Source organism: Rousettus aegyptiacus, unplaced genomic scaffold (genome assembly GCF_014176215.1).
Source record: "Rousettus aegyptiacus isolate mRouAeg1 unplaced genomic scaffold, mRouAeg1.p scaffold_m13_p_9, whole genome shotgun sequence".
In the NCBI taxonomy this organism is placed as follows: Eukaryota; Metazoa; Chordata; class Mammalia; order Chiroptera; family Pteropodidae; genus Rousettus; species Rousettus aegyptiacus.
In genome coordinates this window covers 65,691,592-65,718,006 of record NW_023416312.1, presented here as the reverse complement: position 1 = coordinate 65,718,006, position 26,415 = coordinate 65,691,592, and the positions used below count along the sequence as shown (strand labels likewise).

Genomic DNA, 26,415 nt, shown 5'->3' with positions numbered 1-26,415 from the left:
TGTGCAGGCTCAAGCTCCGGAGCTGAAAAGTTTCATTCCCACCCAAATGTGACCAAATGTAATATGTCTCTCTGTATGACTTCCAGCTTCATGTAATCTGATTCTATTCGAAAATCTAATAAATGGTGTAGTCACCGCCATCGTTTCTGTTGCTTGGTGATTATGAACACTTGTCTCCTACAGACTTTATTTTCTTTCTGCAGAGTGAGCAGAGGAGCTGATGAATTATTTAGAACCCCTATGCAACTATTATCTTAATTTCTGCACACCTCATACCTGTCAAGTGAAAGGGGAATAAGGACTATCCACATAATTATAGCCATTGAATCTAAAAGGCAGTGAGCTAACAGGATTTGGGCCAGGTTCCACAGAAAATGCTAGGCAACAGAAAGAATGCCTAAGGGTCTGAATCCTGTCTGACCAACCAATAGCAATGTCTATAAGTTAGGCCCATGAGAAACAAAGCTCTTCTTCCCCACGTTCACCCAACCCAAAGGGAATACAGCTTTCAAAACTCCTTTAATAATGGCAAAAGCCTCTGGCATTTGAGGATATGAGGGTGATAATTTTGTTTGGCAAAGTGAAATTGCTTTAAGAATTTAATTCTATAACTGGAAGGTGCAATTCTGATTTTAAATGAGTTTCTTCCCCGGAGCTCAAAATCCAATTTACCCAGGCCACCTAGAGGGATGCTTTTGTTTTCACCAAGTCACCATTATTAATCTAATTACAGGCTAAGTTGCAATGGGAGCCCCTATATTGAACATTTGATCAATGGATGTAACAAAGAAATGTAAAAAGTAACTTACTACACCTAATAACATAGCTTCAAAATATATAAAGTAAAAAGTTGACGGCACTAAAAAAAGATAAATCCACCTTTGTGATTGTAAATTTTAACAACTCTCCCAATAATTGATAAGAGTAAGCAGACAAAAATTGGGTAAGGCTTTCAAAGAACAGCAAAATTAAAAAGGTTGATCCAGAAGACATTGGAGTCATGCTGGGCCACAATGCAAGTCTCAACAAATTTCAAAGAAACAGACCGTGCAGACCACATTCTTTGGTCACAATGTCATTAAGTTAGAAACTGATAACAAAAGGATAACTAAAGAAATATTTAGAATTTTTAAAAATCATTCTAAACAGCCCATGGTTTAAGAAATCAAAATGGAAATTATAAAATACTTGGAATTGAACAACATAACAAAATACTACATACAGAAATTTGTGAGATCTAGCTAAAGGAATAGGAAGCACAAATTATTAGCTTTTAATGCTTATAGTCAAATAAGAAAGTCTGAAAATAAATAAGCTAAGCATCCAAATTAAGTTAGAAAAAGAACAAGAAAACTCAGAATATGACGGATAAAACAATGTTTTAAATAAGCAGAAATTAGAAAACTAACATACTTTGGAGAAGATTAACAAAACCCAAATTTGCTATAAAGATAAATAAAACATAAACTTCTGATGAGACTGACTGTTTAAAAAAAAGTAATATTATGGATGAAAAATCTTTTTAATATCTGCAGCCTCTTTTTTGTATTTAAAAAGTCTTTTTTTTAACTAAAAATAAACAAAAGCAAAAACAGTTCACCCATTTCACCTTCCTGAATCTCCACCTCTGACAACCACCAATTGTTCTCAATATCTATGAGCGTAGGTGTTTGTTTAGGTGTTTTTTTGTTGTTGTTGTTTCCACATACAGGAGAGATCATACAGTATTTGTCTTTCTCTTATTTATTTCACTTAGCATAATGCCCTTGGGGTTCATCCGTGTTGTCTCAAATGGCAAGAATTCTTTTAAATTCATCCATGGATGGACACTTAGGTTGTTTCCATATCTTGGTTATCATAAATAATGCTGCAGTGAGCATGTGGTGTTCACTGTTTTCAGATTAGCATTTTTGTAGTTTTAGAGTGTTTTAAGCAGTTTTGCTCTTAGGAGGCCATTACCAATTCTAAACCACTAAATTTGAAAACTTAGACAAAATAGTCACATTTCTGGAAAAACATAAACTACCAACATTGATTAAAAAATAAACAGAATACTTGAAAATTCCTATCATCATTAAAGAAATTGAATCAGTAGTCCAAAATCTTCCCACAAAAATACCAAAGCCCAGACAGTTTTACCAGCAGGTTCTAGCAAACATTCAAGAAATAATACTGAGGACAATATTTTACTGCTAACTTGCAACACTATAAGTGCTTTAAAAATAAAATATATGAAAACATAAAAAAGAAACAACTCAAATATCATGCAAACTATTGTAGTTTAGAAAAAGAGGAAACCCTATCCAACCAACCATTTTAATGAAGCTAGCATAAAGTTAACATAAAATCCTGACAGAGAGAATATGAAAAAGGAAAACTAGAGCCAGATTCATTCATGAACATAGCTATAAAAACAGCACATCAAATACTAGCAACCCAGGAATAAGAAAGATAATGGATCATGACCTAAGCAATTGATTCCAGGAATGCAAGGTAGGTTTACTATTAAAAGTCAATCAAAATAATTTGTCACATTGAAAGATTAAAGAAAAAAAGCAATGTGGTCATCTCAATAGACAAAGGAAAAGCCTTTGATAAAATGCAACATACATTCATGATTTAAAAAAAAACAATTTAGCAAACTCAGAATAGAACCTTCATAGTCTGATAAAGGATATCATCCAAAAAATCTAGAGCAAACATGATACTTAAAGGTGAAACACTAAAATCTTGCCTTTTACGACAGGGAACAAGATAAGGATACCTGCTATTGCCACTTCTATGAAATATCGTATTAGAGACTTTAACCAGAACAATAAGTCAAGGAAAAGATATTAAACAATTGCAATGGCTGCAAAGGAAGAGATGAAGGTCTCATTATTTGCAGATTATCATTACTGACATAGAGAACCCAAAAGAATCCTCGGATAAATTAATTATAATCAATTTCAAAGCATTTAGCAAGGTTGCTGGATACAAAACTAATGAACGAAAGTCAACTGCACTTCTAGACACCAGCAACTAAATATTACAACATGTAAGTTAAAAAAAACAAACAAAAAAAAACAACAACAACTAGAGATTGTATAGGATAGCTGGTTAAATACCTGGGCTCTGGTGTTAGACTGTCTAGTTTCTAAGCCTAACTCCATCACTAGCCAGGTGACTTTGGGAGAACTATTTAGTTGTTCTGTTCCCTGCCTTTTAGAATTCTTGTGAGGATGAAATGAGTTAGTAAATGTAAAACACTTGGACCAGGGCCTGGTACAAAGTAAGAGCTAAATAAGTGCAAGCTGTCATTATTGTGAAGAAGTAGTTAAGAGGCCTATTACCAAGAGCTCCAAGATTTTAACTATTAAACACCAAGCTATCTCAAGGGTAAAAAGTCAGGGAGCTTCATGTCACAGGAGCCAATGATACTCGCCCATGTTTTCCCTAAGGCTGGGCACAGAACTCCTATACCCAACATATAGCTCGTTATCACAAACCCTGCTGTCTACAGACCAATTACCAGAAGCACACACCCTTTCTCTGGAGATTTTCACCCCAATCTTATCAACTTTTTAACTAGCAGCAAGTTAACAATTCAAGCTTCCTGTTAGGATAAAATTCAGAGTTCCTGACATCTACTGGTCACCATCAAACGGCAAATTTCAGCCCCTTAGTGTAGACTAATGCCAGGAGAGCTTCCATAAAGTGTTAGAAGAAAAGGCTTTTGTAACTGACTCCATTTCCTGGGGGAAGGGGGAAGATAGTAACTAATATATTTTTTAACACCTACTACGTACTGTACACTTTTCTCACCGCTTCACAGATATTGACTTATTTAATTCTCTCCATAACCTGATGAGGTAGATGGAATTCTTAGCCCAATTTTACAAATGAGAAATAAGGTGACAATGATTAAGTAACCTGCTTAAAGGCACACAGCTCTTGAGTGACAGAAACTAGCTTCAAACCCAGATCTGTCTGACTCCAAAGCCCTACACCAAGCTAGAAGAGAAATAAACAAAGGGGGCTAGTTCCTGAAATGAAGGAGGAAAGTGGGCACTACACATACAAAGCTATCGATTTCAATTCTCCTTCTGAGACCAGAGGTCAAAATGAGAATGGGAACGTAAATAATCATGGGAAGAGAAGACTGAAAATCAGCAAACCAGCAGGTATCCAAGTTAGTGTTTGCAATGTAATCAAATAAAATGCTGGTGTCATTTTGTGGAATGACTGAGCAATACTTCAAAAAATCCCACAAGACTACTGCCACTGTGTGGCCTCATTTCATTCACTTTTTCTGAAAGGCAGCATATTCATGGTCACAATATACAATCACATGAGCTTACCCAGGCCCAGATGAGAATAAGGTAAAATTAGCTTGTGGTACAGGATTGGTAGCTAAAGAACAGGATGTTCTTGAGTTTTGATGCCACCAGGTTTTTAACTCTTGCAGTATGGCAACACTGCTGGGAAAACTGACTTAACGGCCCATAAGTGATGAGTATCCCAAGGGCTTTAACCTGAGACTGGTAAGCAAAAGGCTAATATTTGTGTAGCACTTACTATGTGCCAAGCATTACTGCCATCATAGCCCACCTATCGGGGTTTCCCCTTCCTGTCCCCAGGTCAATGATTTTGTTCCTACTAAAGGTAAGTAACTAATCTAAATGGGAAGAAGAGACAAGAGTCTGCCTTTGTGGGCAGCCCTCAGAGCCCTGCCTGATACAAGCTGATACACATGCAATCCAAAATAAGGGCCTCCAGGTTCAAGAATATACACCCACAAACCCCAACAATAACATAAAAATATGTTTAACATCAAAACCACCATTCTAACTGCAGCATCGCACAGGTTTTATAGATTATTAACTTTAAGTGTTCTTGAATACAGATGATTTTTTATGACAAAACAGATAAATGAAAGGTAAACTATACTAAACTGAGTTATGTATCTACCTGCTCTTAAATTCTGAAGGGAAATAAAAGTTCCATGTACAGTTTGCTGTTTGGATTGTTTCTCTTCTAGAAATCGCTATCTCCCAAAGCCCTCTTGCAAAATAGAACACCAATTCTAGTGATTCCAACATAGGGAATAAATATGAGCATATCTAAATGCCCTGTTAACTTTGGCCTTTAGAAATAATTTATTTAAATTTATTTGGTCTTTAGAAATAATTTCAGAGACAATAAGGCCTGAAAATAAATAATAGCCATTTTAAGAAAGCTAGTATTTCTGATGTGGGCAAGGAGGTAACTAAAAAGAAATTCTATATATATAAAAATTCCCAAGAGAAAAGAGAACCAATGTGTAGCTGCCTAAGCAGGTTAACTGACCAATCCAGGAAGCTTCTGGAGCACTATTATTCTCCCTACTTTTGTATTTCTATTTTGTCTCTCCTCCAATTCTTTGACTTTTCCAAAGTCACTGAATGTCAGAGGTGGAAGGGATTCTAATATCGTCTGGCCCAACCCTCTCATTTACAGATGCAGAAGGTGAACCCCAGAGAATGAAAGTGAACTGACCTGACTCTGCGGTGCTGCTGACTGACAGGTGTCCTAACACAGTCCTCCCCACTGTGGAAAAGAACTGCATGTAGGCCTCTAAGCTCTATTAGCCTAGTAGTTAACAACACTAGCTTTGGAATCAGTGAGACCTAGAGGTCCATACCAGCTTGGTCACTTTCCAGCTGTGTGACCTTGGGCATGTTACCTTTCTGAATCTTATTATCCTCATCTATGAAATGGAACTGCCAATAATAGCATTGATCCCACAGAGTTCCTGATATATGGTAAGTGTTCTAAATATTAGCTGTGACTATTAATATAACCTGTCAAACCAAAAGGCAGAGCTGTCAGATCCCTAAACCTGTCTGTGTAGGAAGAAAACTCTGGGAAAAGTAATCTAGTATCTCTACCTTGAATTATACCTGACTCTTCAGAGAAAGACCCAGAGTTGAAGCTAAATTTCTGACTTGGGGACTGACAGGGAACCGGGCTAAAAAAAACAGCCTAATGCTGGCACCTCTAGGAACCTGCCCCACTGCACTAATTCTCAGGCCCATTCATAAGACCAGGTACCTCCTACCTTCAAGGTAAGTTTCTCAAAAGTTTTTTTTGTTGTTTTTGTTTTTTTAAAGGAGCAACTGAGTTTATATTCCACATATGTAGGATATAAACAATATAAACCTAGAAGCAACAAATGAACTGGACAAACAAACAGAGACTCATGGACATGGACTACAGATGAGTGGTTACCAGAGGGTAGGGGAGAGGAGGGAGGGGGAATGTAGAGAGGTAACGGGGGTCAAATACGTGGTGACAGAAAGAAATCTAACTATGGGAGGTGAACACAGAGTGTAAACATGTATATGCCTTACTGTTAAAGTGTATAGCTGAAACTTATTGGATTTTGTTAACCAATGTCACCATAAAAAATAAATAAATTTAAATGAATGAATGAGTGAGCAACTGAGCCAGAAAAGTCATAAACACTCTAAGCTTGGGAAACTCCCTTAGAAAGAGTAGAAAAGTGACATAATTAGACACAGAGCAGGGGGCTAGAATCAATGGCTATTTCAGTCAAAGGGAAATTAGTAATCTTCAGGCCTCTTGAGTCTGAACTATAATTCCAGTGGTAACCAATCTTGGCTTTCTCCAGACAATGTTTTAAGAAAGACTAAAATTCAAACCCCACTCCCTCACCAGAAGGAAGTCTGGAAGCATAAAGCACAAAATGGAATTCTCGTTAAAGTTTTAATATAAGCCATTAGGTTTCTTTGTCCTTCAACTGACTGACAGAACAGTGTAACCGGACCTCAAATAGAGGCAACCTGGCAGCCCATTCTGGCTCTGTCATTCCCAGTGTGTAACCTTGGGCAAGTAGCTTCCTATTCTCGGCTTCTTTCCTTAGCTGCAAAATGAATGAAGGGCTTGGACTACAGGAACTCAAAAGGGCCTCTGATCTCTAGCATTTTTCTGTCATAAGTTCTGCATACCTAAAAATGCAGCAATTAGACTATAAATGAGCCTTGATAATAAGCTCCCTGGGGAGCAGAAACCATACCTGATATTTCTCACATATCTCACAATCCCTACCTAGTATGATGCTAGACCTGGAGTAATTGCATAGCAGATGTTAAGTGGTATAGATTCACCACACAGGGCATGCCTTATCATAAGCATTTTGCATGCTAGGCAGTTCTCCTCAAACCTCTCTCCTATACGACTTTTCAAATATGTCAGATTTAACATCCTGAGCTTTTAATAAAAAGAGGCATTGCACAAAAAAACAAAACTCCTTGTCACTTCAAGTGACAATAATTAAACACCTAGGTGCCAGAGGTTTTGCTCTATAGTAGAAAAGGAACGCTCTAGGCCTACTGCTGGCATCCGTCCTATAAGCTGTATGAGTCAGGATGAGTGGGAACCTAGCTTTGGTGTGAAGCCCACTAAGTTACTATTATTGAGGAATTCATGAATCTTACATCTTAGATCTCAGATCTCTCCCAATAGACTAGCGACTAACTAGCATGCAATGGGATGAACACCTTATTAGTAATCACCTACCCAAAGGCTTTGGGAATACAGAGGAGAGAATATGTGAACGCACGCGCGCACACACACACACACACACACATGCTTGCAAGGACTCATTTAGGCTCTGAACACATTTAATCCAGTCTTCTACACTAGTGTTTCCTAATCCTCATTGCACATTTGAATCACTTAGAGTTTTTTTTTAAATACTGATGTCCAGGCCCCAGCCCAAACAACTGTATAAAAATAGGGTGAAGAGAACAAGTATTGGTGTATTTAAAATGATTCTTTAGTGACTCTAAAGTGCAGCCAGTGTTGAGGACTCCTGGCCTCTACCTTCTCCATCTCCACTTCTAGTCCCAAACTTGGTGACAGGTACAGCAGACAACTCAGAGGCTTTCAAATGCCACACAAATTCCCTTTTGGTAACTAACTCATCAGACTATTCTCTGAGCCATTAAGGTAAGTCAACCACTGCCAAAATATTTTTGGCAACTAAAATTCAAACAAAAAGGGGCTTTCTTAACCTTCAGTTAGAGAAGTCAATTAGGATGTCCAGCCTATGCCCCAACCATTCCATTTGTTGGACGCAAATGGCCTGAGATCTCAACTATTTTAGGAAGCTTCTCTACTCTTAAATTGATATGTAATCTCTCCCTTCTTAACTTCCCTACTCTGTGTCTCACACTGATGTTCCCTTACAGCTGTGAGTGCTCTCCACTCCTTCTGTAGTTCAGCATCCTGCCAGTCCTCCCCCCTGCATGCACTCTGCCTCTTGCCAATTCACTCCTCTTCTACTTATCCCCTCCACTTTCAGCTGAACCTCCTGGCCAGGAGTGGCTGCCTCATTCCAGCAGTCCTCTCCCCATGCCTTGTCTTACCTCGAACAGCCACACAGGCAGCAGGGCTCCTGTAAGCACAGCCCACCAAACACATGTTTTCTCAGTTGCCAAATCTTCTTCCATGATTTGGCGTCCTTCATCCACCTGAATCTCTTCTATGGAGACTTCTCCCAGGTTCCCAATCATCTTTTGTCTTTTGTTAAAAATCTTTTTTCTTAATTACTGAAGAAATGTGTACTACACCAAATTCAAATGATACTGAAATGTGTTAAGTAAAAACTGAGAGTGTCCCCTTCCCCTAAACACTCAGGAGTAAGCACTATATGGTATATAGTTGACCCTTGAACCAACCCCCCGCAGTTGAAAATCAACATATATCTTTTGATTCCCCCAAAACTCAGTCATCCCTCAGTATCCACAGGGGGATCGGTTCTCGGACCACCACGCAGATACCAAAATCTGTGGATGTTTAAGTCCCTTATATAAAATGGCATGTACGTCAATTGTAATTGAAAAATTTTTTTAAATATTTTATAAAATGGCATAGAACAATGTACGCCGTTGGCACTTCATATTCACTGATTCTCAGCTGCAGATCAAAAACAGTATTTTTGATCTATGGTTGTTTAAATCCATGGATGCAAAACCCCAAGATATGGAGGACTGACTGTTTATTTACTGGAAAAAAATCTGCATATGAGTAGACATGCACAGTTCGCACTGTGTTGTGCAAGGGTCTACTGTATATTCTTCTAGATTTTTATAATGTGCTCATAAACAGGCTCATATAAAAGAGTTTTTCTTAAAATAGATTTCTATCATACATATTGGTTTTTTTTTTAATTTTGACAATATATTATGAATATCTTACAAAGTGAATACAGAGATTAGACCCCTTTGTAAAAGCTGCACAATATTCTGCTGGCCAGATTTATCATTCTGCTACTGGTTGGCTGTTTCCCAGCATTCTATTTACCAACACTGATGTCATAAACTTCCTTGCACTAAATTCTTCACACACAAATATTTCCAGGGTAACTATTTAGAAGTGGATAGGTGGCTGGCCACAGACTCAGCCTGCACTCGCCAATTCCAATTGCCTTTCCTGTAGTCTTCCTTGGTCTCAACCTCTCTGCATCACATGACACAGAGGACCAGCCCGTTTCCCAAAACTCCTTCTTTGCTCGGGTCTCCTTCCACTTCCTTAATGACTGCATCACTCAGTCTTTTTTTTTCTGCCCCCACAAAGTAGACATTCCACAGAATACTTTTTTTTCCGTTCTCCTTCCTAGACTGCATGATGTTCTCATTTTATCCTCTATCTTTTCTAAACAAATGCCTCCTGAATCAACATTTCTAGCCCTAACCACATCTCAACTGCCTGCTGGACATTCCAGCCTAATGTCTCAAACATCTGAAACTCAACAAATCCCAAAATGAACTCATGACCTTTTCCTCTAAGCCTCAGTTTCTTCATCTGAAAAAATAAAGGGACTGGACTAGACTCAAAAATGTTTAAATTAGGATTCTAGTATGCCTTAGATACTGTAGAAAATTAATAAAAGCACAGATCTTGCATTCAAGGAACACGCGATATAAGCAGTGGGAAAGGTACATAAACAATTATGCAACACAAGGCAGAATAAAATGCTAAAATAGATAATAGTGCCTAAATTTGGCATGGAGACTTGAAGAAAGCTTCACAAGAGAGGGAGTCCGGGCTAAGCCTTGAATGATGACTAGCATTTAAACAGGAAGAGAAACGTAAGGACATTTCTAGATGAGGGAACAGCATGAACGAAAATATAAACTCAGAGAAGCATAGAAGTGCATGGCACATATATGGAATTATGTACTAGAGGACAAGGCTGGAAAGAAAGGTTAAGGCCAAAATCATAGAAGATCCTGAATTCTACTATAAGGAGTTCAGACTTTCTCTAAAGGGTTTATCTACTTGCCAGACCTAACCTATGCACCAACTCTAAGTGATTGATAGTAGCTGCCTAAAATGCTATGCTAAGAAATATCTGAACCTACATGGAGACTCATTGGGAAAGCATGCCTATGACTGATTAGCAAAGTTGTCCCAGGACAGCATGAGGTACAGCAAGTCCTCAATGTTATGGATAGATTCTTGGAACTGCAGCTAAACAACATATAAGGAAACCAATGTTACCCTAGCCTAATTGATATAAACAAGAGTTAAGTTCCTATGACATCTCATTACTGTTAAAACAAACGGCACTGAACAAAATGATATTATGCAAGGACCTGCTGTATATGCATAAGTTTTAAGGCAATAGGTAACTATCACAGGTGTTTGAGCAAAGGAATAGCATAACCCAACATATGTTTTATTTGTATCATTCTGACAGCTGTATAAAGGGTGGAGAGAGCGTGAAGGGAAGCTGCTGTAATAAGCCAGATGATGATGATGATGATGACAACAACAACAACAACAACACCGATGACGACAACAACGACGATAAACAACCAATGAATTAGGGGACAAGAATCAAAGAAGAAAAGGAAGAAACAGATGGAAAACATAATGAATCACAGAATAAAGATGACTCAGACTGTGATGACGGGAGGAAAAGGATGGAACAGAAATGTGTGAAGGTTTCAAAGGATTTAACCTGAGTCGCTAGATGGACTGCAGTGTCATTAACTAAGACAGCAGCACTGAGAGAAGAGTATCATTTTTTTTCATTTCAAATCCTCCAATCACTTTACTTGAGATACATGGCTTTCAAGCACCCTTGAGTACACTTGAAGGGGAAAAGCGTGATATGCATTGCTTGATGGCCTCAGCACTTATATAACATAAACCTGCCATTCTTCCCTTTTGCTGTACATCTAAAGAAATATCCATGAATATCTGATCCCTGAAACAATGGGGTAATAAACATTTGAATGTTCATGCTCTCAAAAGATGACTCTTCCCATTTAGATAGCACTCGCTCTCCACATGCCTTATTTCTCTTGATGCTCACGCTTACCCTATAAGTCAGGAAGGACAAAGGTCACCCCTATCTTGCAGATGATAACAGCCATCACTCATATTTACTAAGCACTTGCTATGCACCAGACACTGTTCTAAATACTTTACTTGTAGCCATGCATTTAATTCTCACAAGAACTCCACAAAGCAGATACTATTGGCCCCAATTTATAGAGAAGAAAACAGGCCTAGAGACATCAATTAACTTGCCCAAGGCCATATAGCTAGAAAGCAACAGAGCTGGGATTTGAACCTGGTCAGTCTGGCTACAGAGCCTGCATTCCTAGCTACTACATTATATGTCTTGTCGTATTAAAAAATTGAGGCTCCTGACTAGCTAAAACTACTAGGTTCTCCCAACCAGTCAGTGATGAATCCTATAACCAAGGCTCAGGTCTAGCTGACACTTAATCCAGTGCTCTTTCCATTACTCTTCATTGTTTACCAAGATGAACTGACCTCTCCCTCACTGGGATGGCAGATTATTTTGATTTTTTTCCCTTTGGCCTTTGTCACTTCTGCTAGATAAAGTTTCTGGGTTCTGATATCGGTCCCTTGCCCAGAAGCCTCATACAATACTTTTCACTAGGATCAGATACAGACCTCTACTTGGAGGAAGGAAGTGATGACTTCAGTTACATCCCAAATTAAATGGTCCCATTTCCAAACAACTGTTATCTCATGGCAGAACACACTGGGTTCTACACATAGGGTCATTGAGCACACATCTCTCTGGACTACCTGCCCAAGGCAAACAGCCAGCAACCGGGGTATTAGGGCTAGGCTCCTCTGTGGAAAAGAGGAAGAAAGGGCAGAAAAACACATTGAGAAAGCAGTTGCTATAACAATCAGGTAGAGAAGTAGCCTGCAGTCATAAGAGCACTTCCCAAGATTACAACAGACAATGATGTTCAAAAAACACAAGATTTCTGTTTCTTTACCAGTGGGCAAGAATGAAAGTCCATTCATTTTTATGCTGGAATGGTTAGAAATGGGGTAGAAAGAGGCCATGTGTGGTATTATAGAAAGACAGTGAACAGGTAGTCAGGAGACCCAGCTCTGGTTTGATTTAGCTGTGTGACTTTGGGCAAGTCTTTTCACCTCTCTGGGTCTCAGTTTGTTCATCTGAAAAGATGAGGGAGAAGTCAAACTAGATAGTCTCTGAGGTTTCTTTCAGCTCTGACCTGGCATCACTCTGCTATTTCAACAATCTAAGACAGTATTGCTAGAATACTTTATCCGATATCTATAGTTAACCAAAGCTAGAGTAGGCTAGAACCAAGGGAAAGAATTATATAAAACAAAAATGTCCTTCATGGAAGGCTGCAAATGAGGTAATATACAGGCAGTATACAAAGTGCAGTGCCTGTAGCATAATATATGCTCAAAAATATTACAAGTATTTTTATCACTCCTACTCCTAACTTTTCAGAGAGTGTACAGATATAAACAAAAAGTATAGTGAACTTTTCCTCCTAAATTTCACTCTTCTCTGTCCATCTGAACCTGTTCTGGTTTAACAGTGTTAAAAAGATCTGAGGGGGACCCTAAATGCACAGTGGCACCAATTGTCCTTAACGTCAATGGACAGTTATGACTGGAAAGTGAGAACTCAAACCCAAGGTAAAGTAATGACCAAATAAGTGTGAGGAGCCAAAATTAATCCTCAGTTTGCTGCAATTGACCATGGAAAAAGGGTGATAAAAAAAACAATAGGTGTGGACCATGGTGTACTTTGCAAATTGTTTTTCAGGACAGACCCAAGCAGGGAGTAAGAAATTTAGGAAGATGATCCTAGCCTGGTTTCCACATGTGTCCATCTGAGCAAACACAGTACTAGCTGGGAGGTGTGGTCAAATATCACATAGCTAGTGAGGAGCCCCTGTGTCTCAGCAGGCTTCGCATTTTTCACCACAAATCTAATGCAGCCTTAGCCTAAAGGTCACCCCTGATTTCCTGTGCCCAAGACAGCAGTCCCCCCGCCATGCCCCCGAGAAACCTGCCCAGGGAGGACAGCCACAGGACTAGGGGTCAATCCATTCTCTTCACTCACTGGCCAGAAACCCCACAGACAAACTTGACCTTGGCTTGGTGCTAGCTTGCACGGCTATTCTGAGGAGAGCTGAACTGGATATAGTCCAGTGAGCTGCCGTGCAGCCGAATGGAAATCTAAAGGTAAATGCATTCCCTTTCCTCAGGGTGCCCTAATATTCCTTTTGGGATTGGGAGCCCTGGGAAACAGGGAGAAAGGCCTACGTGAAGCAGCAGCCTGCAGTGGCAGGAGTTTGAGGGGCTGGATATAAAACTGCTGAAGATAATAAGGTACATATGCACATGACCCTCAGCCACATTCCTGTAGGGTGCAAAGAACAAAGTACAGCGACAGGCCTGTACATGCTCAAGTGCCTGGGACTTAAAAAAGGAAACTCTTAACAAATGCAAACCAACTGACAAGCAACAGTGGTGATATGAAGAGGACCCTTGGTTACAACCTCCCCTAGGTCTTGGAACAAATGACCTTCCACAGATAATTTCTAAACGTTGTTTCTTTGGGTTACTATTTGTTGTAGAAATGCCCTCTAAGCCAGCTCTCCTGGGGAACCAGGATAATTATAGAAAACATGACCTTAGCCTTCTCATTTCTCTCAACTCTATGACTGAGAAACTGTCTATTTACCCACAGTGCTTGAGAATATGCATGGAAGCCTTCCAGTGGCGTTGGTGGGGTGAGGTAGTAAAGTCACGTGACCAAGGCATCAGCCCTATAAGGCTGTACATAAAGGGGCCTTCCTCTACTGACTGGTGGCTTAGGCCCCAGAGCAAAGTCAGTTCTGAAAACGAATAGCTGGTCTTGAAAATGAGAGAGGTTTACCACATCCTAAAGATATAGGAAGAATTGTCGTAGTTTCTTTTTTCTGTCCATTTGTAGATGTATAAGGCAAGGAACAATGAAAATCTACTCCCCGAAGCAGCACATTTTCCACCAAACTGTGCTTCTCCTTCAGTGAAGATACTAGTGTTCTTTAAACCCGCCTTTCTCCTAGGAGCTCTGGGAACAGCTCTCCCTCTTCCAATAATTACCTAACCCTGGTAAACAGGAGGCACTTGAGAATTATGCACTCCCTTAAATCAAAAGAAAAATAATGAAAAAGTGAAAATTTTTCATTTGCCCGCCCACCCCAAACCACTCCTTTCATACTTCTGTCATGTATTCACTGGTTTCCTAGGCTACCATCTCAAGACAGCTTGTACCATCGAGCCAGCCCATTGATGAAGAGCAGCAATAATTAAGCCCAGAGGTCTCTGGAAAGCCAAGCTTCCCACCAATGAGAGCCATCCTCCAAATTCTTCAGAAAGGATAGGTAATTTAAGGTAACTTTCCAATTAACCACAAAACTTTCCTTAGACCTCAAACAGCCAAGCACTTCTTCCCCACAGAGATTTATGTGAGTACCAGCTTCATGAAACCAATATTTTTTGCCTGCTGCATGAAACAAAGATGCCAGGGGAGCTCTTCTTGGGTGAACTTCTTAAAGCTGCCTTCCTATATCTAATCTCTGTTATCTTATCCCAACATCAGAAACCCAAACTTGAAACAGCAGCCACTACCATCATAATGATGATGCTCATCATCATTATCAGAGCTAAAACTTATTACATGTTGAGTACGTGCCACATACTATCTTTGGTGCTTTATTAGTATTATCTAACCCTCACAACAGCCCTGCAGGGTACATATGATTATTATTCCATTTCACAAATGTGGAAACCTAGGCTCAGAAAGGTTAAGTAAGTTGTGCAGGGAGGGTTACACAGCTAGTGGCAGGATTTGAACCCAGGCCTTTACCACCCTCAGGTCTGTGCTCTTAGCCAGTGTGCCACTGCCACCTTGAAATACATAGCAGCAATACTACTACTATGGAAAACTGCTAATGCTTGTTGCATGCTCACAGTGAGCCAGACCTTCTGTTACATGCTTTATTTAAATTATTTCATTTAATCCTCACAACAGCCCTATTAGGTAGGTACTATTATTATTCCCATTTTAAAGATGAGTGAACCTGAAGTTCAAGGCTGTTAAGTAACATGCCTAAGGTCACACATTGATGAAGCTCAAATACGAACTCAGGAAATATAGTCCAAAAGCTCAATTCACTAAGCTGAACTTGCATTAGGAAAAGAGGCATTTCTACTGCCCCATTTAGGCTTCCTGCTGTGTCCTAATCCAACTCTAAAGGGTCACAGCGAGAATTTGGCAAATGAACGCCAATGAAGAAGCCTGTCTAGCCCTTCTGTGTACATGCCAGGAACTTAGATCTGATTAATCTAGAAAGAGGATCAAGACTCTAAAAGTCTCTCATCACTTCCATTTTCCCTCAACCTGATTTCTGAAGAAAGCCCCTCATACCCAGCAGCCTCTTCTAATGCTCTGCCTAGAACATCTAATAAGTGTTTACCCAGGGCTCCCAGAGCCATAGTTAAGGGCCTTAATGTGCAATCCAGCTCTGTGCCTTATTTAATCAGCACCTGAATGAAATGTCTATTTGCTAGCAACAGCCAGAGCACAGTCAGCCAGAGTCTTTCTGCAAACACAGCTGGTCGACTGGCAAAGGTGATTCAATTTACAAGCAAAATACACTCTGAGTTTATGCCACCGCTAACGTATGATGGAAACAGTGAAACTGAAGGCATCGGGACGGAATTAGAATGGGCTCATGCTTCTTTTCTCCTCCAGATAATCTTGATTCTCCCTCTTCTACCCACCGAAACACCTACCCCCAGGGCATAGCTTGAACTGTTTCTGCCAAACAGGCCAGCCCACTCTTAACCTCCTGGCTACTGCCATCCATTCCCTTCCCTCAGAATCACCCGGCCCAAGACAAGACTCATTCCAATATTCTTCCCTCTCTCATTTCCTCCAACAGCTACTGGAAAGGAACCACAGCCAACCTAGAGATTTTCAAAACTCTCCCCTTCAGGATCTCAGGCTGGCAACAAGGCAAAGTCCCCTGACACACCACGAACTGCCAGATGTGTAAGCCATGCCCTGTTTAGCAAGGAGAGATCTGAGTAAACAAAGAGGATTGCTGGTGCCTAGAAGAGGAGGAGTCTTCTCCAAGCCTTTGGATTTAACCGCTGCACCTAAGCACCTTAGAGGCAGACTTATCCTGGGTGGTTAGCAAGTAGGGTAGCAAGACACTGATAACCCCAGTTCTCTGGGTGGGGCAGGGTGGGGAAGAGGCCAAAAACTGGGCAAGGAATATGTGAAAGGTCACTGCTTAAAAACACTGGGAAACCCCATCAAATGGAGACCAAGTTAGGGACAAAGTCCTTTTTTACAACCCATCCTCTTCCCTCACGCCCAGTTGAGTCTATGAGCCAAACACACTTCAGTATGAACCTCTTGCATGGAACTGATTTATTCCTTGTTCCCTCGTGGATATCACCTCCTCTGATGCAATAGGCATTTTAAATTATAGAACCTGGAGTACTCAAGAAGGAGGCAAGCGTGGGTGGGGTTGGTGAGAGGAGACACTTGGAAGCAGGGAAGAAAAGGAAAAAGATAGGATAGCATCACATTTCATCAGTTCTGCTGTGGACCTTAGTGGGGTAGCAACCATCCTATGAACCACTAAAAATCATCTTCTGGTTGCAGGTAGGAAGTCTGCTATCTCATTTTCGATATTTAATGTCTGATCACTCTCATCAATGTTCTTTGCGTCTGTCCTTGACAATGTGGGCCCTCCTTGGGACAACACAGAGAACAGCATCTCACAAGCCCCATATCAAGGATTTGTGGGCAACTGCAGTTTTCTTAACAATAGCCCAGAAATGACAGGGTATTCCTACAGTTTTACTTGGCTTGCCAAGGAAAAGCAACAAGATGAAATCTGCCCCTGATAATATTATGCAAATGCTCCAAGTTACAGTTGAGATGCTTTCCTGTGAAAGAGGAAGTAACTCTGTGATTTTGCACATATCATTTCCTATGCCTTAACTTTCCTTCCTTCCTGTAACATATAATGAACTCCTACTCATTCATTCACACATGTTCATTGAACATCTACTATAAGCCAGGCTCTTTTTGAGGCACTAGAATAGAAAACAAGACAAGCAAGGGTCCCTGCTCTCAGGGAACTAAGGTATCTCCTTCATGACCCAGCTGAAATGTCACCTCCTCTAGGAAGCTTTTCTTAATTGCACTGGAAATAAAAAACCCTCTGTCCTCTATGCTTGTTTCAAATGTTACTATACTTGTCATGTTGCAATTTAGTTAACCTCTTTTCTTGCCTCTCTCATCTAAACTGTGAGCAACTGAAGGCAAAAAATGTTTCTTATTTATCTTTGACTTTCCAGTGCCTGTCACAGTGTTTGACACATAATAGCATTGGATAACCGCCTGCTGAGTGGATTTAAGAATGAATAAATTCCCGAGAGCATTTAAAGCAAGGTCCTGCAAACAGAGTTAAGTTAGCATTCAATAACTATGTGTCAATATTTCCTTTTATTAGTTCCTGAAGATCTTAGAGGCTAGAAGGAAGGGAGTGGGATGTAGAAGGACTTGGAAGGTGATTAAAAAAATAAAGCCAAGCTTGAACACAACATTTACACAACTCCCAGTCACCAAACAAGTCACCAGATCTTTAAAGCCAATTCACAATAACGTGGGGCCTTCAACCTCTAATTCCAGCCACATTATTTTACAGCTACATAAACACTGAGGTGCTACCAGAAGACTAAATTCCCTGCCCACGGGGTATTCATGCCAGACAGGATGAACATTTGAAACAACCTCCCCCCTAAAACTTTAGCCAATAGATAATGCCTCTCAAAGTAGGATCCAAGGCTCACTGGCATCAGAATTACTTGGGAGCTTATAATAAATGCAAATCCCCATCCTTGCCCTATACCTACTCAGACCTTGTGTAGAGAGCGAGGTTATCTGCATTATAACAAGCTTCCAAGGGAATCTTTCACAAAAAAAGTTTGGGGACTACTACTCTGCACCCATACTCTCTTTATGTCCACTCAGCCAGTTATTGGCAGAAGAGGAGTACCTGAGACAAGATATCCTCAATTTAACAAAAGATATGAAAGACCACAGATGTGTTAACTAACATGATGTGGGGGATCCTGTCACACAATGTGTACATATATCAAACCATCATGTGTACCCTTTATATCTCACAATTTCCTTTGTCAATCATACTTCAGTAAAGCTGAAAAAAATAAAAATAAAAAAGATAAGAAAGACCAGGAGAAGTTGAAAAACTTGGCTTTCCTTATAGAGGGTATTTCAATGAGGCATGATGGCAACGAGCTACCCATTGAAAAATACTTACAGGGAGAAAAATGGAAAGTGAGTCACTAGCTAATAACACTGTAAGAAATTGTTTATATGCTATTTAAAAAGGAAAAAAAGTAGGCCTGTCCAGATGTCTACCAGGAGATTAAGACCAAGATCCAAGAACATAATTTCCTCCCTGGGATGAAAGGGAGCAGGTACTTTGGGCAGAGAACAGGCTGCAGTTCTAATAACCAGCTCTTTGTGGTGGAAATTCAACAAAAAAGATGTGTGAGCTGGAGCTAAAACTGTCTCTCTCCTCTGATTATTTCAAAAAACAGACAGAGGATTCTCCTAATGGGCACAAGAGACATAGGAACTGTGTTCACGAGACCTCAAGGGAACATAGACAGGGCTACCAAAGGGAAAAGAAAAAAGGGGTAAAAAGTCAGCTGTCAGTGAGTCCATCAGCATTATCCAGGCACATATTAAACAATTAATGTGCATGTACGCCATTGTATTAAGCTCCGCTGAGAATTACAAAGAAAAAAGAACTACTCCTTGCCATAAAAAAAGTACTCCTGCTAATGGGGGAGACTAAACAAACGCAAAAGTAAGCAACCCAGCCAAACTCTTACGAATTACCTACATGGATACAAAGGTATACTTTAAAGAGCCAAATAGTCTGAGGAATGTTCGGAGGATTGGGAAAGGAGGACAAAAGGTGTCACTAGAATGACCGGAATAACTGGAGTTGGGACAAGGTCACCTGGAAAGTTTCAGAGAAGAATCTTCAGAGGAGTACCTACAGAGGGGAAGGACACATGACAAATCCCACAAAGACAATGGTGAAGGTGGCACACTGATGGCAAAGGGACAAAAATCTAGAGACCCTCTGAATCCTCCAGTGAGTAGGAGTTAGCAACATACTGTTACTTAAAAGCAAGCCCCATCCTGGGTCGTACTCATAGGTGCACGGCGAGAAAAAACTGGCACATACATCTTTCCTATCTGCTGGGTATGGACAGGCCCTCTGGTAATAGTCATAGCATCTAATTTCATAGGCTGTGCATTAGAAGGCTATACAGGCATGGGCGAGGATCCAGAGAAAAGCAACAGAAATGATTAGAAGAATGGATTGTAATGGCTATCAAGAAAGGTGAAAAGGAGTTAAGGTTTGTCAGTTTCTGAGTCTGAGGTAAAAATATATTGGTCATCTGCCAGGTATGATCAGCTTTGTCCAGCTTCACTAGTGTTTAAGTGTGTTTAAGTGACCATATATTTATTCAGAGGATTAAAATGTTTTGTTTCCATGTGTCCTGTTTCATTGAGAAGATGGAGATAGGAAAAAGTTAAATAATTTGCCCTGTTCCCTAGCAAGCCATGAGTTAAACTAGCACCATAAATATTAAATCCCAAGGCTGTCTGTGGGTTGTTTAATCTACCAATCCATGCCACTTCTCTTTACAATGGATGCCCCAAAAAGACTAACGATGAAAGATGGGAAAATCCTCTGCAAATTTCCTTGAGAGGAAAAATAAAACAAACAAAAAAGGAATGTCATGAATCACTGCTGAGGCCCATATAAACATCGTCCCCTTGTGTCTCCCTAGACTGATGACACAGGAACACAGTCCATCTGATAAGCTGTTAGCAGATGGCTGGATCTCTTATTGTACCCATTACCACTGACATCAATTCCAAGCAGGAGTCATTACTAGTGTTCCAGACAACAGATGGGGATGAGGAGGTATGGCTGGTCTGAAGTCAAGGAGGGTGGAGAGACACAAAAAGCCTACTTCTTAAACTCATCAGGCTTTTTCTACAACAAATCCATCACAGAGCGAATGGAACATACTGGTTGGTATATGTTCAGTTAGTTTCAAAAGGTGTCAAAAAAAGTTCAGGACTGTTTTGAATATGTGCCATTCTACACTTTCAGCAAGGAGGGAGGAAATAAGAAAATCAAACAGTGACCCAAAGCAGGTAAACCATATCTGGTGAAAAAATCAGACTTCTGATATATTGTAAAGAAGGCAGAAAATCAAATAGCAAATGGCAACCCTAAAAAAACAATGGGACTCACTCAGTATTACTGACTAAACACCAGTGGCTTGGGGCTCTCGGGATAACATCAATTATTATTTGCCAAATGTCAGCCTAATTCCAGCCGGCCTTATGTGCATATGACATGAAGAGTTAAATGGTATATATTATGCCTCACTGAGTTCAGTACCCAATGAGGAGTTGCTGACACAGACACATACAAAAACTTCAAGAACTAGACAATTTGACAAGATATTTAAAATGGGATCTTTTTGTTAATTTTCTAAGACAGAGACAGTATATTAACTGTATACAAGGGAGGTAAAGGGCCTCTATTTTAAGACCACCAGTTTTACAGATAAAATCAGTCAAATTATCTGTCAATTTAACTCTTTTGCTGAGAAATATAGATTTTAGGACCTCAATAGCTATGAGAATCTCTTCCTGCTTAAGCCCCAATTCCCACTGTGGCAGTGAAGTTCTTAAGCCACGCCTGCTACTAACTTGGCTGGGCGATTTCGGGTAAACAGCATAATCAATCAGTAAATTCATTTCCTGTCACCCACACCTGCCAAAATAATATGCATGAGGAGACTAGCCATGCTTGAAGAAATACTTATTGATATAAATGGTAAACACCATTGATATTCTGCAAGGAGTTTAATGATGGTATGCTAATCTTGCTGTTTACTGATCCCGAGAACCCTCAACACCTCCTTCTCAGCACCTCCGGCTTGAAATTAGGTGTGAGATGGTGCTGCTTCAATCATAAAAAAAAAAACCTCTATCAGTCCACAGTCCCAAGGCCTTTGAGAAATAAGACCAAAAAGAAACCTGAAAGCAGGAATATTAATCAAGAACAGAACTCAGACACAAGAGCTGCCCTTCCTTATGCTTCTAAAGCTGGCAGCATGGCTGTGATGAGGGTCTGTGTTAACAAGGAAGATCCTGGGAATAAATATTTTAAGGACTGAAAATGGGAAGATGAGAAGACTAACCAATTTCCCCCTCCAACTCTTCTATTTTCTGGCCTAAGCAATACTGTCCTTGTTACAGACAAATGTACATTGACTCTGAGGAACAAGGCCTTTCTATAAAGCCAAAATTAAGTCATCCTGTTGCGAGACATACATCAGAAATGTTTCTAAGCTATCCCTTTCATTTCAGCAAAAGTCTCCCTTCCCTTATTAGGACCTCTGAACTCCATACAATTTACTGCCATAATGCAGCCTAATTCAGCTAATTCACTTGCTGAGGCACTCCTTTGTACTCGACCTCTCCCCTTTGGAATATACACAGTCACAGGAAACATTTTAACATCGGCTTCTCCAGCCCCAAGCTAATTTTTCATAACCCTAAATAACATAATGTATGTGAAAGTATCTTATAATAAACAGCATAGTACTAGATAAATGTTAAGGTATTATTAACCATACTTACTATCATTAGTCATTGCTGCAACCAAGTCAGAAAACTGTCTCCAACCATCTGTTGTAATTTTTTTAAAGACTCACACCTTTTTAAAATCCATACATTACTGCATCCCTAGAGGAGCCATAGGTAGGGTCTGGAAATATTGGACTCATCACAGGCTAGGTCCCCCTGTAGACCAGAAGTTACTATTTAAATGATACAGAGCAATGTGACTTAGGAGTTAAGTGTAAGGGAGTCTAATACTGGGTGGGCTCCAGAATTCCTCAGCATGACTCTGTTCAGAGTTTGAGCTAAGCACAGGACAATGGAAAATGCACAGGTGAAAGGAATCAGTCCATAGTGCCCAAAACATCCCCCTCTCTGCAGCAGCGAGTCCTAAGTGTCATCATCATCTACACATGTGCCCAAGGGTGACCTGGTCAGGTTGACTTTACTGGGGAAACGGAGTAAAAGATGAACAAGGATGAAAAAATGAACGAAGCCACCTGACCTTGGCAGAGAAGAAACTAGTTTCCTTCTTCTGACTTAGGAGGCCAAAAGCATTTCTAGAATAGCTCTCTGTTGCATCCCAGCCACTGCTCATGGAGAAAATAATCACAGAACGTAAGACCATCAAGAGCTAGGAGTTCAACTCTGCCTCATTTTGCAGATGAGCAAACTGAGGCCCAGAAAGAATACTTTCCCCAAAGTCACACAACTAATTAATGCCAGAACTAAGTCTCCAGATTCTTCTAAAAGCCTCTAAAAACCTTTCCGCTAAAAAACCATGGTGCTGCCAGGTTTGACATAATCACACCAGCAGCAGCCCCAGTAAGGCTGAATTTAGACCTTTGTCGACCTTCTAGATAAATGATTGTCAGAGGTCTCAAGACCCCTTTGTGGAAAAGGCACCCTCTGACCCTTACCACCTGCCATCCAAAAAAAGCACTCCTGTCCCCAGAGCCTCACACAGCAGTGGATGAGATGTGGTGTTTCCTCTCATTACAAAAAGCCTATTCATAAAAAAGAAAGAGGACTGGCTCAAATTTACACTGAAAGTCTAGATGGGAGAGCCCTGGGCTTCCTGTGAATGGCATCACTTCCCAAGAAGCCCTTCCTTTAAAAAAAATGCTGCCCCCTCCAGCCCTGCTCCAAGCTGAGAGCCAGCCACCCAATCAATAACAGCCTCTATTCCAAAGCTACCCACATCTCCTTGCTACATCTGCAAAATGGGAAGGGCTTGAGGCTATTCACATTTTATGGACTGGGAAAATGAGGCCAAAAACCTGCAATCAAAGGAGTTCCTAGAACACAGAGCTAGCAAGCATTGGAGCCACAAGTAGGAAGCACCATGCTGATCAGCACCCTCCCCACAGAGACTGCCCTGCCATTCCACTGACAGCTTGCAACCCCAAAGAAGATGGGTTAGCTTTCCAACCCAGATGATAATTCGCCTTTTGGCTGCAGGCAAGTGACCTCCCCATCCCTGGGCCCCAACCAGGCCTGTAAAATGTAGATAATAATCTTAACCTCCTGTCCCACACAAGGCTGCCACAAGTCTCCTGAGAATAACCTACAAATACAAAAGCAATAAAAATGCTAATCTAATGACAGGTTTCAAAAGTGTCCCTGAGTAAAACACACCAGGTTGTCCACAACCTGAAAATTTTAAAAGGTTTTTCTCTTTGTCTCCTCTTCCTCCTCCACCTCCATGATTTGGTAGTTTTAGACCATCTGTCCACACAGGCTGAGTACACAGAAAGACAGTCACACTCCTAGTCCTCACCCAGATTATTTTTCATGTATCTAGCAACTTTCCTTTTCAATTCATTTTTTTTTTCTTAGCACCACTAATGGAAGTAAAGAAATCAGCTTTCTGGGCGCCTCTGGACAATGACCACAGAAGATCGAATAAGAGTATAAGTTAGAGAGATTTGCATAAAAATACCCTCTCACCAAGGACAGATAGCACCAGCCCAAAGTTAACCAGTGCACTTAGTAGGAGCTTGGTGCTGCTCCAACCCTCAGAATTCAAAGGCAGACCTCACCGTAATAGCATAAACTCCCAAATCAAAGAATAATTAAGAGAAACCCGTGAAAGTACTTCCCCAAAGTACCACGGTGGAGACAAGGAATCTTCTGTGACCACCTCCAGGAAAGAATGTCACCAGGCCTCCGGGAAATGAACCGTGGCGGAGGGCATGGGGGCTAAACTACAGTCCCCATATGTGATTCAGATAGGGCACCTGGATGGGGTTGGACTTCCTGCTGGTGAAAGGCTAGAGCAGGGCTGAGAGGGGAAGGGTTGCCAGCCTGAGCGCCAGTCTCTCCTAGGCTCAGGCACTGTGTTCCTCCCCTCCACTGTGAGGCAGATGCACTGTGCAAAAGTGAAAGCAAGCCAAATCTGAGATTTGCACAGAAAGAGCTACTAACTGGAAAATCATTTTTAAGGGTCCCACTTCCCGCAGAGATGAGGTGCTCTACTCTGCCAAATGTCCTGAGCACACAAACGACTCTTATCACTGAGGTGGCCCAGGAAAATGTCAACAGACTCACATGCATCATGGTGACCAGGTGACAGGGGTTGAGCAGGTAGATGACGGTCTTGGTGGCGAACTTAAAGCCCACCTCCACCCCGAAGGTCAGGCACAGGGCTACTAAGAGCAGATTCTTGCTCAGGCTCTCCTTGCCTTCCTCTGGCCGCTGGGTCACCTGCTCTGGCTGGCAGCCATGGCCACCCCTACCGTCCTCCTTCGTCTGCCTCAGGATGTGCCGCAGGGCCACCAGGATCTCCAACAGGGCCAGGGTCAGGACCACCACACTTTCCAGCAGCCGTTGCTGCCAAGAGAGGAAGGCAGCACAGTCGGGGCCCCCATTGCCTGCAAAGCTGGGGTCCACGCCCCCATAGAGCCAGTCCAGCAGACTTTGGTAGCTATACCGGGACATGATGCAAAGTGGTTCCCCTCAACCACCGCGCAGGAAGCAAGAGCGAGATGGAACACAAGCCCAGAGGGTTGCCCGAGTGGTGGAGCATGTACAGGGGGCTCCCCCACTCCAGACACCAGGACACCGAGAGCAGGGGTGGGGAAGCTACACGCGAAGCCCGGGGTAAAGTGCTGGCTCTAACTTGTCCCCACGGCTGTCTGGGGAGCCCCCCGCGCTTCTCCAGTGGCCACCAACGAGGCAGGGTTGAAACGAGCCGTTGGCCAATCTAAAAGGAAGGAGAGGAAAAAAAAAAAAAGGTCTCAAAGAGGCAATTGCATCGGGAATTATGAACCGGGGAGGGGTAACTAGTGAGGAAAGAAAAGGGGAACCGGGGAAGTGGCGAAGCAAGCAGGGGTCAGGGGAAGCCAGAGGCCAGGAGGGTCAGGTGCAGGGCCAGGGGACCCAGCACTGCCGCAGTAGCGAAACGGGGCGCAATGGGGGTGATAGCGAGGGGACATGCGGAGGCCAGGAGAGGAGCTAGTGCGGCTGGGCAGGCAGGGAGGGCGACGGGGATGGCAGGGACGCCGGACGCCTCGTCGCACGCACTCGCTACAGGGGATCGCTTACTCCTGCAACCGCGAGGGCCGTCTCTGCCCCCAGCTAGGAACTTCGCCGCCGAAGGGTCCCTCCGGCCAATTTAGGGCTGTCCGGGTCCAGCCGCCGGTCCCCGGGAACATCCCCGAGCCCCCAGCTCCACCCCCGGCTCCAGGCAGCACCTCCCCCAACCCGCGGCCCGGCCGGGACCGGCCCCCCTCGAGCGGGCAGCGGTGGGAGGAAGCCGGCAGGGAGAGAGGGAGGGAAGGAAGGAGGGAGAGAGGGTGGGAGGCCGGACAAGCCAGGGGCTGGGCTGGGTTGGGTTGCAGCCGGCTCCCTCCCTCCGCCCCGGCACCGCTTCTTCCCGCGCCTCCCGCCTGGCCCTGGGGACGGGCCGCCGCGCCCCTCAGGGCTCCACTCACCCGCAGCGCGGCCCGCGGCCCCGACTCAGGCGTCCGCTCGGCTCCCGCGCTCGCAGCGCCCGGGCGATCGGCTCCCCCGGCGGCCGCAGCCTCCGCCACCGCGCACAGCTCCTCCTCCCGGTCTTCCTCCCCCTGCAGCCGCCGCGCTCGCTTCCTCCTTCTTCCCCTCCCTCTCTCCTCCCCCTCGCCGCCGCCGCCTTCCGTCCGGCTCAGCCTCGCGACCTCCCTAGCCTGCAGACCACGACTACCCTGCCTCGTCTCCTTCCCTTTTCAGGCCTCCACACTCCCCCCTCCGCCGGCGCCCCCTGTAACACCTCCACCCTGCCTCTTTTCGGCTCTCCCTCCCCTCTTCTT

The 26,415-nt window shown here is 42.4% G+C and overlaps 1 protein-coding gene across 6 annotated transcripts in view; it reads right to left on the bottom strand.

Moving 5' to 3' along the window:
- TMEM164 (transmembrane protein 164) overlaps positions 1-26,201 on the bottom strand; it is a 178,937-nt gene extending 152,736 nt beyond the window's left edge. Inside the window, exons 1-2 of one of the 6 annotated variants that reach the window (XM_036227306.1) lie at positions 26,062-26,188; positions 24,677-25,331 (exon numbers count right to left, since the gene is read on the bottom strand). In XM_036227306.1, coding sequence (XP_036083199.1) covers positions 24,677-25,066 — 390 coding nt within the window. In that variant the 5' untranslated portion in view covers positions 25,067-25,331; positions 26,062-26,188. Of the gene's footprint in view, positions 1-24,676; positions 25,332-25,651; positions 25,795-26,061 lie in introns of those variants that run through there. The other 5 variants (XM_036227308.1, XM_036227307.1, XM_036227312.1 and 2 more) reach the window with 5 other exon arrangements.
- Between the last annotated feature and the right edge of the window lie 214 nt (positions 26,202-26,415).